Raw genomic sequence first — 19,538 nt, 5'->3', positions numbered from 1 at the left:
TTCTGTATATATTGTTGCGTGAAGAAGGGCGGCGCCAAGAGTCATGGGACACATGCTGGGCATCTGAAATCTCCTCCATATGTGCCAACGTCGAGAAAGCTAGAAGAAACTACGGTCTAGAGTCTAGCTATAGAAACGTAATCACTACTTCTATCCCTATCAAAAGATCTGTTTTGAGACATAACATTTAGGAGGAAGAAATGGCTGGGGTGTGAACTTTCTGAAGAGATAAAATGAGAAAAACGATAACCAAATACTGTAGCTTTAATGATCATAGACAAGACAAAAGCTGACATATCAAAGTGTGGGTTAACATGTGCCGTGGGAGATGTGGTGGAATTTCTCATGGTGGAATAGGCTACGGGATGGGATGGGTACATAAAAGTATCTATCACAACTTTGCTTGAAAAACAAACAAAAAACATCACTGAAACTTTGTGTAAACTTAAGCAGAATCCATTAGGGGTGGGCAATATGACCAAAAACGTTTTCATAATATGAGACATTTTATTTCATAAAAATGATATATAATAGTTATTGGTAAAATGTACAGACTTTCAGTTGTTTACAATGAATAAATCAAACAAAAGTAATGTAAATAGCTCAACACAACATGTTTCAAGTGGTTTCCCCAAATGTAACTGACAAAACAACTTCATATATATATACACACATCATTTGGAAAATCCGGCCCTCCCTGTTACACTATTAATCTACTGATCATTCCAGTTATTTTACTTTCATTTTCTCAGACCAAAATGTCTACGTCTGACAACAATTCACTCAAAGAGGAGAAAACAGACCCCTCTGCTGTGAACAACCAGTCTGAGAAGGAGAATGAGGAGGAAGAGAGGGAGTCAGGAAATTCAGGATCTGACCAACTTGATGATTTGTTAGGAAATCTCAGCATTCAGGTAACAGAAGCACGATTATGGTAGATGCCATTCCCAAATGGGCCTGTACTTTTTTTTTCTAGTAAATTACATGAGACGGTTCACTCTTAAATGAAAATTCATTAAAGAATTATTCACCTCGCTCTATTTCATTCTAAACCCATATTACTTCAAATAAGGTTAATAAATGAATGAGCAATATTATAAATCAACATAGATTATTCATTCTTGTCAAATGTTTTTCATTGTTAGTTTATAAAAACCGGTTCTCTATGACCAGTTCTTCTTTGACATGTTTTAAAGTGTTTGCATGTTTGAGTGACAGATTAAAAAACAAAAAAACGTACAGGGTGTGGATTAGGAACAAAAAACAGATGAACAAACATAATTAAAAAAGGTGTGGGGACAGAATGGTTGTGTTAAATTCCCCATTCCAGCCAAATGCATGTCAAGAATTCTTAAACTTGTGTGATATTTAGCTGACACAGTTAGATTATCAGAGAACTCATAAGCTAGGTAATCACCTACTTTTCCAACTCTTCACTGGGAATGTTTAAATTGTGTGTTTAATATAGCAGACTGTGTTTGTTAATAATTAATTAATTGTTACTTTTATGCGGAAGTCCTTACACATACTTTTACTATGATTGTCATTTGGAAAATCAGGCCCTCCCTGTTACACTATTAATCTACTGATCATTCCAGTTACTTTACTTTCATTTTCTCAGACCAAAATGTCTACGTCTGACAACAATTCACTCAAAGAGGAGAAAACAGACCCCTCTGCTATGAAGAAACAATCTGAGAAGGAGAATGAGGAGGAAGAGAGAGAGTCAGGAAATTCAGGATCTGACCAACTTGATGATTTGTTAGGAAATCTCAGCATTCAGTTAACAGAAGCACGATTATGGTAGATGCCATTCCCAAATGGGCCTGTACTTTTTTTTCTAGTAAATTACATGAGACGGTTCACTCTTAAATGAAAATTCTGGCATTATTCACTCACTCTATTTCATTCTAAACCCATATAACTTAAAATTATATATATATATGTGGCTAAATCAAAAGAATGGTCCAAAAAGAGAAGATATCATCGCCCTTCACAAACAAGGAACAGGAAACAAAAAGACAGTGAAGGCTCTAAATGTTCATAAAGACACCGTTGGAAGCAGTTTGCCAGTTCATAGTTACCGGAACAGTGGTTCCACTACCTGGACGGGGCAGAAAAAGGAAGCAATCAACGGCTGCAACCAGATTTCTGAGAAGGCAGGTTAAGAAAACCCCTCGAGTGACTGCAAAAGACTTCGTGGCAACAGTCACTGAGGTTTCAGCTATTAGGTGAATGCATACTAACAGAATGCCAGAACTCTAAGATTGATCAAAATCATATAAATAACTAAGCCACAGAAGTTTTGGGATTCTGTTCTGTGGAGCGATTAAACAAACCTGGAACTTGTTGGCCCTATGGATCAGCTGTATGTCTGGAGGGAGAAGATTTAAGCATATGCTGAAATGAACACTCTGTCTACAGTTAAGCATGGTGGTTAACTCTGTACCAAAACATTATATTGTAACCAATATAAGTTTTTAACAAAGCATTGTCTAAATCTTTGTGTATTTAAGCATTTATATATGCTAATTCAATAATAATAAATAGTTAATTACAGTGACAATGAATGAAGAACTCACTGTTCGTTTGTGACATGACAATGTATTAACTATACAGTTTATGAACTATTAGTTAACTATAAACTAAAATGATTTGTAAATACTTTATAACTGTATACTTATTATAATATGTTACCAGAATGTTTACATGTGAAACGCAATATGTTTCTTGCAGTGTTTGTTTCGGTGTAATGCATCATAGACACTGAACAACTGAAACAAGTGAACAAATATGGTTAAAGAACAATGAATGAACTTTCTATAGCATTTAATGACGTGTTAGAGGAGGAGCACCTCTTCTATAAAAAGTCTAGCAGCTTCACCTGTATCATGAGAACACACAACAACAAGGTTAAAGTAAGTAAAACATTCATTTTTCTTTTTTATACGAGACAGTCATTAATGAAATTATAATTTTACACGGTATAATTCTTATACTACACGATATATAAGCTTTTTTATCATTTACGTATGTGAAAATGAGATACTTTTTAATACCAGCATATTTCTAAAAAATCTAAGAGCCATAAGGTAGACTTTGTATAAAATGTTATTTCATATTTGTAAAAAAAAAAAAAAAAAAAGATGGAAGGAAAAGAAATACAGATGAACAGAGATAATTAAAAAAGGTTTGGGGACAGAATGGTTGTGTTTAATTCCCCTTTCCAGCACAGTTAGATTTTGGAGAACTCATAAATTTAGGTAATCACATACTTTTCCAACAAAAAAGTTTTTTACTTTTACTTTGTCATTTGGAAAATCAGGCCCTCCCTGTTACACTATTAATCTACTGATCATTCCAGTTATTTTACTTTCATTTTCTCAGACCAAAATGTCTACGTCTGACAACAATTCACTCAAAGAGGAGAAAACAGACCCCTCTGCTATGAAGAAGCAATCTGAGAAGGAGAATGAGAGGGAGTCAGGAAATTCAGGACCTGACCAACTTGAAAATCAGTTTGGAAATCTCAACCTTCAGGTAACAGAAGCACGATTATGGTAGATGCCATTCCCAAATGGGCCTTTTTTTCTAGTAAATCACATGAGACAGTTCACTCTTGAGACAGGTTAATAAATGAATTAGCAATATTTTATATATATATATATAAATCAACATAGATTATTCATTCTTGTCAAATGTTTTTCATTGTTAGTTTATAAAAACCAGTTCTCTATGACCAGTTCTTCTTTGACATGTTTTAAAGTGTTTGCATGTTTGAGTGACAGATTAAAAAACAAAAAATGTACAGGGTGTGGATTAGGAACAAAAAACAGATGAACAAACATAATTAAAAAAGGTGTGGGGACAGAATGGTTGTGTTAAATTCCCCATTCCAGCCAAATGCATGTCAAGAATTCTTAAACTTGTGTGATATTTAGCTGACACAGTTAGATTATCAGAGAACTCCCAAATAGGCCTATACTTTTTTTCTAGTAATTCACATGAGACAGTTGAAAATTTTGGCATTATTCACTCGCTCTATTTCATTCTAAACCCATATATCTTAAAATAATAATAAAATAATTTACAATATTATATATATATAAATCAACATAGATTATTCATTCTTGTCAAATGTTTTTCATTGTAAGTTTATAAAAACCAGTTCTCTATGACCAGTTCTTCTTTGACATGTTTTAAAGTGTTTGAGTGACAGATTACAAAAACAACAAAAAATGTACAGGGTGTGGATTAGGAGCAAAAAACATTCCAAGAAATGAAATAACCAAAATAAATATCCTCATCCAAACTGCACATTTAATGGCAGTTTAATAGAAGAGAAAAGCATGGCTAGGTAAAAACAAAAAACAACAAAAAAAACATGGTACTAAAATACCATACAAAATACTGTACTGTACAAAAATACTCCTCAGATGAGTTCCGTTTTTTTTTTTCAAAAAAAAAAAAAAATACATTTGAATTGAGATGAAAGAACAGACAATGTTATGAAGATGGGAAAGTGGGAAAGAAGATGGGAAAGATGTTATGAAGATGGGAAAAGATATAAGTTCATCTTTTCATTTGAAAAAAATAATAACATTAGTTGACTAGTTAACATTAATGTAATATTTAACATACAATGAATAATACTTTAACAAAATTAATCTGTGATGTTATATGTACATATAATGTACATTGATACATTTTTAACATTTCAAGTTGTATTAATTAATGAACAATATTTAAGCTGTAAAATGCTGCTCATTGTTCATGATACCCACTAATGTTAATTATTTGAACATACAAACATTTAAATGGATAATTTGATATAAAGCACTTACTGTGTATGACATTGTACTTATGTTTAAAAATACCTGCACTCTTCATTTCTGTAATTACATAATTACTCTGGTGACCCTTTGCCAATACCTCTTAAACCTTAAACCTCTTTATACCTCTTAAACTAGGCTAACTCTTTGGTTTAAGGGTTAGTTGCTTGTAATTTACTGTTATCACTGGATAAGTACATGCAACGTGTAACAAATTCACTATCAAAAACATTTTACTGTATTTTACAATTCAGCATGAACACAATAAATACATTGTACTGTAATGTACATGTTATGCAAGTGCATAGTAGTAAATGACACCTTAAGTAAGACAACTTTCTTTCTTCTGTGGAATGCAAAAACATGTTTTAAAGGATGTTCATGCTCTTCCATACATTAAAACTGGATGGGGGCTGTCAAGCTTAATTTCAAGTCACCTGAAGCCATGCTATACTTTTGTGTGAGGAACAGACTAAATGTATGTTATTTACTGAAAAGCTTGTCTTGAAAATCTTGCTTGACAGTTCACCTTTATCTTTCACCTGAATGGAAGAGAGCAACTCTTATGACTATAACTTATACTCTTATGATTCATGCAAAAAGTAACATAGGTTATAATGAGGAGCAAATTAACAAATTTCAGATTGGAATAGTTGATAATTGATGAATGCAGTTGAATAAAGGTTGTATAAACTGTTGATTTCTCTCTCCATAGGAATCTACATCATCTGACAGAAAAGATATCCGAATCAAATTTTTGATCAATGTCCCAATGGAGGTTACTCCTGAAATGAGTGAAAATCCTCAATCATATTGTCAGAAGTTTCTTGATCTTCTGGAAAGCACAGCTTTCAGGGAAGAGGACAAGGGCCGTCTTAAGGACATCGCTGTAGTTTTTGGCCTTAATGGAAAGGAAGCAGATAGAGATGCTGTAATAACTGAACTTCAGAAGGACATTAATTGTGTAATTTCTTTTAAAAAATTTGGTTTTACATGGTCAGAAAATAATGACATCCCATATCGAACAATAAGAGAAGAAATTAAAAACCATGAACATACCAAAGAATTAGTTAGACAGTTTAGAAATGAAGACTCTAAAATCTATTTCTGCTTTTTTGACGCAGACACAGTTGATTTTAATCACGTGTTGAGCTCTTACATAGATGTAATCAAAGAGCACAACTACCCAACAGTGATGTCCACTGGTTATGTGTTCCCTGAGAACAGTGGCCTCAGAGAAAAGAGCGAACATGATCGACAGGTGCGCATAAAAACAGCAGAGCACTTTCCTCTGGGAACTTACTACCCAGAGCCCAATTTCTGTGTGCGGCTACCTGACAAATTGAACACTCTTAGTGAGAGTTTTGTGAATGCAAGAGACACTGAAAATAACATGGAATCTCCTATTTTGATTAGACAAGTAAAACAACGTGAGGGTTTCAGAGCTGTGTTTGCAAACAAAGACCCAATTATTACTCGTGTTTCAGGAAACACACAGTTTCACACCAATCCAAGAACCTGGGCAATTAGTGCTTATACACACGGAGAGCTTGAAGTTACTGAAAGATATAAAATGGAAACATTTGGAGAAGAATATGAAAACGACAGGCGTATAGCAAATGGTGTGGAAAAATCTTTGTTAATGGGTCTGCTAGAATCAGATGAAAAGGCTCAGGAGATTGAGGAAGCAGGACCTTTTGAGGGATCTGGTGCAGTTCAAGTATTCAATGCAGCAGAAGCTGTTCGAGAGTATCTTAGGAACATTGAGCCATAGATTGGAAATTGATATAATGCTTACACATTTAAGTAAGTTTTCTGTGCACATTTCTGTGCATGTTTTATCATTAAAACAATGGCTTGAGTCTGTTGTTAATCATGTTATTTCTATTAATTACCTCAATTTTAGAAAGAGAGACACCAAATAAATATCTCCTCCAGAAGAAACGATTTCATTAGCAGTGTAGTTTAGAGTAGTAAGAATAGCGAGTATCAGTCCTGAAGAATTTGCTCTCATTTCTTCTCTTTGCACTAACTTTTTGTTTTGCATATAATTTCGGAACCAGACATAACATTGGATTTTAAATATATTTATCTTTTGTGTAATCATATGTAATCAGTAATTAATGTCTTTATAGACAATTGATGAAATTAGCATGATAATTAAAATAAAAAGAAACTTAGCACTGTATCTTTTTTTGCTCCGGTTTATGATTGTTTTTTGTCATTTATTGTATTTTTTTGCACAAAAAAAAATTACAACCCCATTTCAGAAAAGTTGGGACATTTTGTAAAATGCAATAAAATTCACAATCTGTGATTTGATCATTCTCTTGAACCTTTTTTTTTTTAACTGACAAAAGTACAAAGAAAAGTTTTCCAATGTTTTCACTGAACAACATAATTGTATTTTGACATAAACAGATTTTGATATTGATGGCTGCTACATTCTACATAATAGTTGGGACAGAGGCAAAAAAAAAAAAAAAAAAAGTGAAAAGATTATCGAAGTTTATCCAAGATTATCCAGCTCTTTTGAAACAGTCAACAGTGAGCAAATGAATTGGTAATAGCTCACCTTTAGCATTTTGGGGTGAGAAATGAGCTTCTCAGTCTTTGCCAGCAAAGATGAGTCATGGCTCACTACTTTGGACAAAATATAAATATTGTCATAAATAGAGAATTGTCACAAAAAAATTAAACAAATTATTTTCTCAATGCAAGATTGCAAAGTATTTATGTGTTTCACCATCTACCATATAATACTGTGAAAAGATTGAGGGAATCCAGAGCAATCTCAGTCTGTGTAGGGCAAGGCAGGAAACCTCTGTTGAATGTGTGTGACTTTCGAGCCCTCAAATGGCATTGCATGGGAAACCATCCTATAAGCTGTTGAATACAGCCACATGTGCTCAGGAGTACTTAAGAAAACCGTTTTCACTGAACACAGTCTGACCCTGCTTCAAGAAATGCCACTTGAATCTCTGTTACGCATGGAGAAAGCTACTGTATATACATCAGTTTTATGCAGAGATGCTGCCGAGCTTTCTGGGCCTGAGCTCATCTCAGATGATACACAGTGATATGTGTGCTGTGCTCAGATGAGTCCATGTTTCAGCTTTGGAAACAAATGGACATTGAGTTCTCAGTTCCAAAGACGAAAGGGACCAACCAGACTTTCATCAGCGACCGGTGCAAAAGCAAACCTATGTCCTGGTATTGGGGTGCATCAGTGCAAACGGCATGGGTAGCATGCATATGTGTGAAGGTACCACTGACGTGGAGGCATATATTGGGATTGAACAGAGAAATAAACTGTCATCAAGATGACATCTTTCCTGGGAAGCAAGACAATGCCATGCCTCATTCTAAAATTGAGAGGTTTCTAGACACTCTACACTAGAAGGGATGTGCCTGACTGACTGTCAAGTCAAGTCACCTTCATTTATATAGCACTTTTAACAATATGGACTGTTTCAAAGCAGCTTTACAGTGATAATAGGAAATTAAAGTAACAGATTGTTTTGGCTTTACAGCAAATCTAGAATAAAGTTATTATTATTTTATTTTTTTAACTGACATCTGTCTCTTATTGAAAACATATGATGACCCATCATGAAAAGTAGAATCAGACAACGATGAACACAGGCTGTTGAGCAGCTGTCTTGTATCAGACTAGATTGGGCAAAGATTCCACTTGCAAAACCGACACAATTAGTATCCTCAATTTCCAAACATTTAAAAAAGTGTAATTAAAGGAAAGGAGATGTGACACAGAGGTAAACATAAACTCTGTCCCAACTTTTGTGGAGTGTGTTGCAGCCATCAAAATCAAAACTTGTTTATATTTACAAAATAAAAGGTTGTCCAGTGAAAACATAGGGAATATTTTCTTTGTACATTTGTCAGATAAATAAAGGTTCAAGAGAATGAACAAATCACAGATTCTTGATTTTATTGCATTTTACAAAATGTCCCAACTTTTCTGAAAATGGGGTTATGATAGATCATCTTTCTCACTCGTTTTCATTCAGTACTTTCTGACGTCCACCATAAAGGGAATCCCTCTTCTTCCACCAGGTGGCAGTCTCTGCTTTATTTTTGGTGTACTTCACAATATCTTACTAGATGGGTGGTCATTTAATTTAAAAACAATCATATTGTCACATGTTTGACATGTATTTTTGACACCTTTAGTCTTTGCATTTTTTTCCACACAAAAATAACAACAATAATAATACAAAAATCAATAAGTTATGAAAACATGTTTCTACATTGCTTTAACTCATTAATATGTGATTTTTTTTAAGTTTAATGTAATTTAAGGTGATATGACTTGAACATCCAAGTTGATTGTACTTCAAATTTAAGGCAGCAACTTTTCTTTTTTTTTCTTCTTCTTTTTTTTGTGTGATTTCTGCACAAAGATAAATGATATTCTCACACATGCATGTTTTTGCCCCCATTTACTTCTGTCGTTTTTATACTGAGCTAGTGAGATTTTATCTTCTCGCACAAACCTTTCTGCATTTTTTTTTGACATACTAAAATGGTATTTAAATGTTATTTTCACCAATTTTCAACTAATATCGGTTAAAGATTTGATATGTCCTGATAGATTACAATTATCTGACAATTCAAACTAGACAAATGACGCAATCCTCTAGAAACTGATGTAGTATTGACTCATTGGAAACTTGCCCAAGGCACTCTTTGCCTTAATTCTTTGTGGCATTGAAACATTTCTCTGATGTGGAGACCATTTGAGTACAGAAACTCATTTTCATGAGAAAAAAGAGACTAATCAATAGACCAGCCAATGATTTTCCAAACATCTATTGTCCAAATGTGGTGACCCCGTGAGAATTGTAGCCTCAGTATGTTCTTTGCTGACAGGAGTGATCTTCTGCTGCTGTAACCCTTTCTGCTTCAAGATTCGAATTTTGACGAATTTTCGTTAGTCAAAAGTTTGGAATAATTAAGACTTTTAAAAATGTTTTTTGAAACAAGTATTTTATGCTCACCGAGGGAGGCTGCATTTATTTGATTAAAAATACAGTTAAAAAGAGTAATATTGTGAAATATTATTACAATTTAAAATAATTGTTTTCTTTTTATGTATATTTTAAAATGTAATTTATTCCTGTGATAACAAAGCTGAATTTTCAGCATCATTACTCCAGTCGTCAGTGTCACGTGACCCTTCAGAAATCATTATAATATGCTGATTTGGGGCTCAATTATTATGTTATTATTGGTACTCAATTATTAATAATGGTTATTATTATTATTATCAATGTTGAAAAGAGTTTTTGCTGCTTAACCCTTGTGTGTGGTGTTCATATTTTTGTTATTCAGCCAGTGTTCATGGGTCTGGTGGACCCACTGCATTTTTTTTATTCAACACAACCAAACAATTTTATGTTAAAACACTCAACAGATGTTCACTTCATCCCAATTACAAGCAATATAAACAGCATATATAGTTAATATTTTCTCTTTACCTTTGTTAGATCTCATTAAGTCATGAGTCAAGTCAAGATTTATTTATGTATTTATTTGTCTCATTAATCTATCATTTGTTCCCTGGCAAAACGTTTTAGCTGAGGGCAAAGTGAAGTTTCATAGCTTTATTTAGTCTATTTAACTTTAACGTTGTAGCCTAGAGAGCTGACTTGTGTTTGACTGAATCGTTTGCTTTATTATTGTATAGCTTCTTATACCTTTTAGGCTACTTATACTTTTATAATGGCTATTATTTATCATTAAAACTGACATTTCACAAAAAAGGTTATGTCATTTTATTTTATATATTTAAAACATATAAAATATTTTATTATACATGTTGCCTACATTCTCTTCACTGTATGTACATATATAATAGCCTACAATAAAATGACACAACCCTGTCTCTTTTTGCTAAATGTTAGTTTTAATGATCAATATTATAATGTTTTTTTATGTATCATATTTTTTAAATGAAAACAAAAAGAGTCAGGGATGTGTTTTATATTCCGTGTTGTTATAAATATATGCAGTGAAGATAATCAATTGCGTTTCCTGAACCACATTTGTGTGGCCATTATGTTTAAGATTTTTTTTTTATGAAATTGAAAAGAGGCAGAGTGGTGGTTTATAACATATTTTGTTTTATTTGTAGCCTAGATATACATAAAGAGATAACCAGAGTAGCCAGAGCGAGCTGAGTGACGCTATCAAGTACGCCGCTGTTCCATTTGCAGAATTATCAGTCAAACTTGTCAAGTCCGAACTACCAAGGACTCAAGTCCGAAGTTTGCGTACTTGGTATTGAGAAACGGCTAGTGACACCGTGATGAATGCGAGGGGGAGATTACTCGCGACTGCCGGCAGATTTGAAATAATACAGCCACCGTAGGAGTTAAAAAGCCCTCGGAATGGGAGGGGCTAGAAAGTAATATTCACTGCTAGATGGGAGAAAATCCTACACAGTGTAGCTTTAAGCCTTAAACTAAGTGTAAGTGTAGCTTTAAGCCTTGAACTAGCTTAAGCCTCAGACTAGCTTAAACCGGGGGTATATTGAGTAATAATTAGGGATGTCCAATATTTAATTACATGATATGATAATTAATTAATTAATCAATCACATATCGAAATTCCACTGTGCTGCTTTTTAATTGTTGGTCTATATAAAAATGCACTATGGATGTTTTTGACCTTTGTGCCAAAACTTTTCTGTGTCTGTCATTTCATCCACTTGATGAAATTATTCAAATTACTTAAACAAGAAACTCTCAAACTCTCTCTCATTTTCATTTTGTACTGTTACTGCTACTTTTTAAGGCTGAAGTACGATTTAAAGTTGTACTTTCTGACTTCATCTCAAGTATGTTTTAGGTTAAATCTTTGGACTTTTAATTTAGAACAGTTTTTACTCAGTAATTTGTACATTTTTTCAGTGCCTTTACAGCCCTGGCCCTAACAACGTACTGCTTCCTTGGATTGCTCAACCAGGCACAGACCACATGAGTCATGACAATTATGTCATTCCCCAGTCATGAGTGGAACCATCCGGTTAAACTCTCTTCTCTCCCACTCTGATGAATTGGATGTTATGTTTTCTGTATCAAGGCTTTTCATATCTGTATATTGTTCATCTTACTATTGACATTTTGAACACTGGGGTAAAGCTATACCTTCCAGCGGCTATTAGAAGTAGCAGGGAGGACACAAATTATTTCTGTATATATTGTTGCGTGAAGAAGGGCGGCGCCAAGAGTCATGGGACACATGCTGGGCATCTGAAATCTCCTCCATATGTGCCAACGTCGAGAAAGCTAGAAGAAACTACGGTCTAGAGTCTAGCTATAGAAACGTAATCACTACTTCTATCCCTATCAAAAGATCTGTTTTGAGACATAACATTTAGGAGGAAGAAATGGCTGGGGTGTGAACTTTCTGAAGAGATAAAATGAGAAAAACGATAACCAAATACTGTAGCTTTAATGATCATAGACAAGACAAAAGCTGACATATCAAAGTGTGGGTTAACATGTGCCGTGGGAGATGTGGTGGAATTTCTCATGGTGGAATAGGCTACGGGATGGGATGGGTACATAAAAGTATCTATCACAACTTTGCTTGAAAAACAAACAAAAAACATCACTGAAACTTTGTGTAAACTTAAGCAGAATCCATTAGGGGTGGGCAATATGACCAAAAACGTTTTCATAATATGAGACATTTTATTTCATAAAAATGATATATAATAGTTATTGGTAAAATGTACAGACTTTCAGTTGTTTACAATGAATAAATCAAACAAAAGTAATGTAAATAGCTCAACACAACATGTTTCAAGTGGTTTCCCCAAATGTAACTGACAAAACAACTTCATATATATATACACACATCATTTGGAAAATCCGGCCCTCCCTGTTACACTATTAATCTACTGATCATTCCAGTTATTTTACTTTCATTTTCTCAGACCAAAATGTCTACGTCTGACAACAATTCACTCAAAGAGGAGAAAACAGACCCCTCTGCTGTGAACAACCAGTCTGAGAAGGAGAATGAGGAGGAAGAGAGGGAGTCAGGAAATTCAGGATCTGACCAACTTGATGATTTGTTAGGAAATCTCAGCATTCAGGTAACAGAAGCACGATTATGGTAGATGCCATTCCCAAATGGGCCTGTACTTTTTTTTTCTAGTAAATTACATGAGACGGTTCACTCTTAAATGAAAATTCATTAAAGAATTATTCACCTCGCTCTATTTCATTCTAAACCCATATTACTTCAAATAAGGTTAATAAATGAATGAGCAATATTATAAATCAACATAGATTATTCATTCTTGTCAAATGTTTTTCATTGTTAGTTTATAAAAACCGGTTCTCTATGACCAGTTCTTCTTTGACATGTTTTAAAGTGTTTGCATGTTTGAGTGACAGATTAAAAAACAAAAAACGTACAGGGTGTGGATTAGGAACAAAAAACAGATGAACAAACATAATTAAAAAAGGTGTGGGGACAGAATGGTTGTGTTAAATTCCCCATTCCAGCCAAATGCATGTCAAGAATTCTTAAACTTGTGTGATATTTAGCTGACACAGTTAGATTATCAGAGAACTCATAAGCTAGGTAATCACCTACTTTTCCAACTCTTCACTGGGAATGTTTAAATTGTGTGTTTAATATAGCAGACTGTGTTTGTTAATAATTAATTAATTGTTACTTTTATGCGGAAGTCCTTACACATACTTTTACTATGATTGTCATTTGGAAAATCAGGCCCTCCCTGTTACACTATTAATCTACTGATCATTCCAGTTACTTTACTTTCATTTTCTCAGACCAAAATGTCTACGTCTGACAACAATTCACTCAAAGAGGAGAAAACAGACCCCTCTGCTATGAAGAAACAATCTGAGAAGGAGAATGAGGAGGAAGAGAGAGAGTCAGGAAATTCAGGATCTGACCAACTTGATGATTTGTTAGGAAATCTCAGCATTCAGGTAACAGAAGCACGATTATGGTAGATGCCATTCCCAAATGGGCCTGTACTTTTTTTTCTAGTAAATTACATGAGACGGTTCACTCTTAAATGAAAATTCTGGCATTATTCACTCACTCTATTTCATTCTAAACCCATATAACTTAAAATTATATATATATATGTGGCTAAATCAAAAGAATGGTCCAAAAAGAGAAGATATCATCGCCCTTCACAAACAAGGAACAGGAAACAAAAAGACAGTGAAGGCTCTAAATGTTCATAAAGACACCGTTGGAAGCAGTTTGCCAGTTCATAGTTACCGGAACAGTGGTTCCACTACCTGGACGGGGCAGAAAAAGGAAGCAATCAACGGCTGCAACCAGATTTCTGAGAAGGCAGGTTAAGAAAACCCCTCGAGTGACTGCAAAAGACTTCGTGGCAACAGTCACTGAGGTTTCAGCTATTAGGTGAATGCATACTAACAGAATGCCAGAACTCTAAGATTGATCAAAATCATATAAATAACTAAGCCACAGAAGTTTTGGGATTCTGTTCTGTGGAGCGATTAAACAAACCTGGAACTTGTTGGCCCTATGGATCAGCTGTATGTCTGGAGGGAGAAGATTTAAGCATATGCTGAAATGAACACTCTGTCTACAGTTAAGCATGGTGGTTAACTCTGTACCAAAACATTATATTGTAACCAATATAAGTTTTTAACAAAGCATTGTCTAAATCTTTGTGTATTTAAGCATTTATATATGCTAATTCAATAATAATAAATAGTTAATTACAGTGACAATGAATGAAGAACTCACTGTTCGTTTGTGACATGACAATGTATTAACTATACAGTTTATGAACTATTAGTTAACTATAAACTAAAATGATTTGTAAATACTTTATAACTGTATACTTATTATAATATGTTACCAGAATGTTTACATGTGAAACGCAATATGTTTCTTGCAGTGTTTGTTTCGGTGTAATGCATCATAGACACTGAACAACTGAAACAAGTGAACAATACTATATATGGTTAAAGAACAATGAATGAACTTTCTATAGCATTTAATGACGTGTTAGAGGAGGAGCACCTCTTCTATAAAAAGTCTAGCAGCTTCACCTGTATCATGAGAACACACAACAACAAGGTTAAAGTAAGTAAAACATTAATTTTTCTTTTTTATACGAGACAGTCATTAATGAAATTATAATTTTACACGGTATAATTCTTATACTACACGATATATAAGCTTTTTTATCATTTACATATGTGAAAATGAGATACTTTTTAATACCAGCATATTTCTAAAAAATCTAAGAGCCATAAGGTAGACTTTGTATAAAATGTTATTTCATATTTGTTAAAAAAAAAAAAAAAAAAGATGGAAGGAAAAGAAATACAGATGAACAGAGATAATTAAAAAAGGTGTGGGGACAGAATGGTTGTGTTTAATTCCCCTTTCCAGCACAGTTAGATTTTGGAGAACTCATAAGTTTAGGTAATCACATACTTTTCCAACAAAAAAGTTTTTTACTTTTACTTTGTCATTTGGAAAATCCGGCCCTCCCTGTTACACTATTAATCTACTGATCATTCCAGTTATTTTACTTTCATTTTCTCAGACCAAAATGTCTACGTCTGACAACAATTCACTCAAAGAGGAGAAAACAGACCCCTCTGCTATGAAGAAGCAATCTGAGAAGGAGAATGAGAGGGAGTCAGGAAATTCAGGACCTGACCAACTTGAAAATCAGTTTGGAAATCTCAACCTTCAGGTAACAGAAGCACGATTATGTAGATGCCATTCCCAAATGGGCCTTTTTTTCTAGTAAATCACATGAGACAGTTCACTCTTGAGACAGGTTAATAAATGAATTAGCAATATTTTATATATATATATATATAAATCAACATAGATTATTCATTCTTGTCAAATGTTTTTCATTGTTAGTTTATAAAAACCAGTTCTCTATGACCAGTTCTTCTTTGACATGTTTTAAAGTGTTTGCATGTTTGAGTGACAGATTAAAAAACAAAAAATGTACAGGGTGTGGATTAGGAACAAAAAACAGATGAACAAACATAATTAAAAAAGGTGTGGGGACAGAATGGTTGTGTTAAATTCCCCATTCCAGCCAAATGCATGTCAAGAATTCTTAAACTTGTGTGATATTTAGCTGACACAGTTAGATTATCAGAGAACTCCCAAATAGGCCTATACTTTTTTTCTAGTAAATCACATGAGACAGTTGAAAATTTTGGCATTATTCACTCGCTCTATTTCATTCTAAACCCATATATCTTAAAATAATAATAAAATAATTTACAATATTATATATATATAAATCAACATAGATTATTCATTCTTGTCAAATGTTTTTCATTGTAAGTTTATAAAAACCAGTTCTCTATGACCAGTTCTTCTTTGACATGTTTTAAAGTGTTTGAGTGACAGATTACAAAAACAACAAAAAATGTACAGGGTGTGGATTAGGAGCAAAAAACATTCCAAGAAATGAAATAACCAAAATAAATATCCTCATCCAAACTGCACATTTAATGGCAGTTTAATAGAAGAGAAAAGCATGGCTAGGTAAAAACAAAAAACAACAAAAAAAACATGGTACTAAAATACCGTACAAAATACTGTACTGTACAAAAATACTCCTCAGATGAGTTCCGTTTTTTTTTTTCAAAAAAAAAAAAAAATACATTTGAATTGAGATGAAAGAACAGACAATGTTATGAAGATGGGAAAGTGGGAAAGAAGATGGGAAAGATGTTATGAAGATGGGAAAAGATATAAGTTCATCTTTTCATTTGAAAAAAATAATAACATTAGTTGACTAGTTAACATTAATGTAATATTTAACATACAATGAATAATACTTTAACAAAATTAATCTGTGATGTTATATGTACATATAATGTACATTGATACATTTTTAACATTTCAAGTTGTATTAATTAATGAACAATATTTAAGCTGTAAAATGCTGCTCATTGTTCATGATACCCACTAATGTTAATTATTTGAACATACAAACATTTAAATGGATAATTTGATATAAAGCACTTACTGTGTTATGACATTGTACTTATGTTTAAAAATACCTGCACTCTTCATTTCTGTAATTACATAATTACTCTGGTGACCCTTTGCCAATACCTCTTAAACCTTAAACCTCTTTATACCTCTTAAACTAGGCTAACTCTTTGGTTTAAGGGTTAGTTGCTTGTAATTTACTGTTATCACTGGATAAGTACATGCAACGTGTAACAAATTCACTATCAAAAACATTTTACTGTGTTTTACAATTCAGCATGAACACAATAAATACATTGTACTGTAATGTACATGTTATGCAAGTGCATAGTAGTAAATGACACCTTAAGTAAGACAACTTTCTTTCTTCTGTGGAATGCAAAAACATGTTTTAAAGGATGTTCATGCTCTTCCATACATTAAAACTGGATGGGGGCTGTCAAGCTTAATTTCAAGTCACCTGAAGCCATGCTATACTTTTGTGTGAGGAACAGACTAAATGTATGTTATTTACTGAAAAGCTTGTCTTGAAAATCTTGCTTGACAGTTCACCTTTATCTTTCACCTGAATGGAAGAGAGCAACTCTTATGACTATAACTTATACTCTTATGATTCATGCAAAAAGTAACATAGGTTATAATGAGGAGCAAATTAACAAATTTCAGATTGGAATAGTTGATAATTGATGAATGCAGTTGAATAAAGGTTGTATAAACTGTTGATTTCTCTCTCCATAGGAATCTACATCATCTGACAGAAAAGATATCCGAATCAAATTTTTGATCAATGTCCCAATGGAGGTTACTCCTGAAATGAGTGAAAATCCTCAATCATATTGTCAGAAGTTTCTTGATCTTCTGGAAAGCACAGCTTTCAGGGAAGAGGACAAGGGCCGTCTTAAGGACATCGCTGTAGTTTTTGGCCTTAATGGAAAGGAAGCAGATAGAGATGCTGTAATAACTGAACTTCAGAAGGACATTAATTGTGTAATTTCTTTTAAAAAATTTGGTTTTACATGGTCAGAAAATAATGACATCCCATATCGAACAATAAGAGAAGAAATTAAAAACCATGAACATACCAAAGAATTAGTTAGACAGTTTAGAAATGAAGACTCTAAAATCTATTTCTGCTTTTTTGACGCAGACACAGTTGATTTTAATCACGTGTTGAGCTCTTACATAGATGTAATCAAAGAGCACAACTACCCAACAGTGATGTCCACTGGTTATGTGTTCCCTGAGAACAGTGGCCTCAGAGAAAAGAGCGAACATGATCGACAGGTGCGCATAAAAACAGCAGAGCACTTTCCTCTGGGAACTTACTACCCAGAGCCCAATTTCTGTGTGCGGCTACCTGACAAATTGAACACTCTTAGTGAGAGTTTTGTGAATGCAAGAGACACTGAAAATAACATGGAATCTCCTATTTTGATTAGACAAGTAAAACAACGTGAGGGTTTCAGAGCTGTGTTTGCAAACAAAGACCCAATTATTACTCGTGTTTCAGGAAACACACAGTTTCACACCAATCCAAGAACCTGGGCAATTAGTGCTTATACACACGGAGAGCTTGAAGTTACTGAAAGATATAAAATGGAAACATTTGGAGAAGAATATGAAAACGACAGGCGTATAGCAAATGGTGTGGAAAAATCTTTGTTAATGGGTCTGCTAGAATCAGATGAAAAGGCTCAGGAGATTGAGGAAGCAGGACCTTTTGAGGGATCTGGTGCAGTTCAAGTATTCAATGCAGCAGAAGCTGTTCGAGAGTATCTTAGGAACATTGAGCCATAGATTGGAAATTGATATAATGCTTACACATTTAAGTAAGTTTTCTGTGCACATTTCTGTGCATGTTTTATCATTAAAACAATGGCTTGAGTCTGTTGTTAATCATGTTATTTCTATTAATTACCTCAATTTTAGAAAGAGAGACACCAAATAAATATCTCCTCCAGAAGAAACGATTTCATTAGCAGTGTAGTTTAGAGTAGTAAGAATAGCGAGTATCAGTCCTGAAGAATTTGCTCTCATTTCTTCTCTTTGCACTAACTTTTTGTTTTGCATATAATTTCGGAACCAGACATAACATTGGATTTTAAATATATTTATCTTTTGTGTAATCATATGTAATCAGTAATTAATGTCTTTATAGACAATTGATGAAATTAGCATGATAATTAAAATAAAAAGAAACTTAGCACTGTATCTTTTTTTGCTCCGGTTTATGATTGTTTTTTGTCATTTATTGTATTTTTTTGCACAAAAAAAAATTACAACCCCATTTCAGAAAAGTTGGGACATTTTGTAAAATGCAATAAAATTCACAATCTGTGATTTGATCATTCTCTTGAACCTTTTTTTTTTTAACTGACAAAAGTACAAAGAAAAGTTTTCCAATGTTTTCACTGAACAACATAATTGTATTTTGACATAAACAGATTTTGATATTGATGGCTGCTACATTCTACATAATAGTTGGGACAGAGGCAAAAAAAAAAAAGTGAAAAGATTATCGAAGTTTATCCAAGATTATCCAGCTCTTTTGAAACAGTCAACAGTGAGCAAATGAATTGGTAATAGCTCACCTTTAGCATTTTGGGTGAGAAATGAGCTTCTCAGTCTTTGCCAGCAAAGATGAGTCATGGCTCACTACTTTGGACAAAATATAAA

The 19,538-nt window shown here is 33.5% G+C and overlaps 1 protein-coding gene across 1 annotated transcript; it reads left to right on the top strand.

Annotated features, from left to right (window-relative positions):
- Positions 1-11,972: 11,972 nt before the first annotated feature.
- Positions 11,973-18,659, top strand: LOC309497242 (uncharacterized protein; the record flags this gene model as incomplete). The annotated part of the gene is made up of 5 exons (XM_082167472.1): positions 11,973-12,183; positions 13,667-13,828; positions 17,601-17,847; positions 18,010-18,240; positions 18,541-18,659. Exons 2-5 carry the CDS (start codon positions 13,673-13,675, stop codon positions 18,657-18,659), a joined length of 753 nt encoding a protein of 250 aa, XP_082023598.1. The 5' UTR covers positions 11,973-12,183; positions 13,667-13,672.
- Between the last annotated feature and the right edge of the window lie 879 nt (positions 18,660-19,538).

Source organism: Leuciscus leuciscus (genome assembly GCF_965113295.1).
Source record: "Leuciscus leuciscus genome assembly, chromosome: 4".
NCBI classification, from domain to species: Eukaryota; Metazoa; Chordata; class Actinopteri; order Cypriniformes; family Leuciscidae; genus Leuciscus; species Leuciscus leuciscus.
This window is presented reverse-complemented; position numbering and strand designations above follow the sequence as displayed.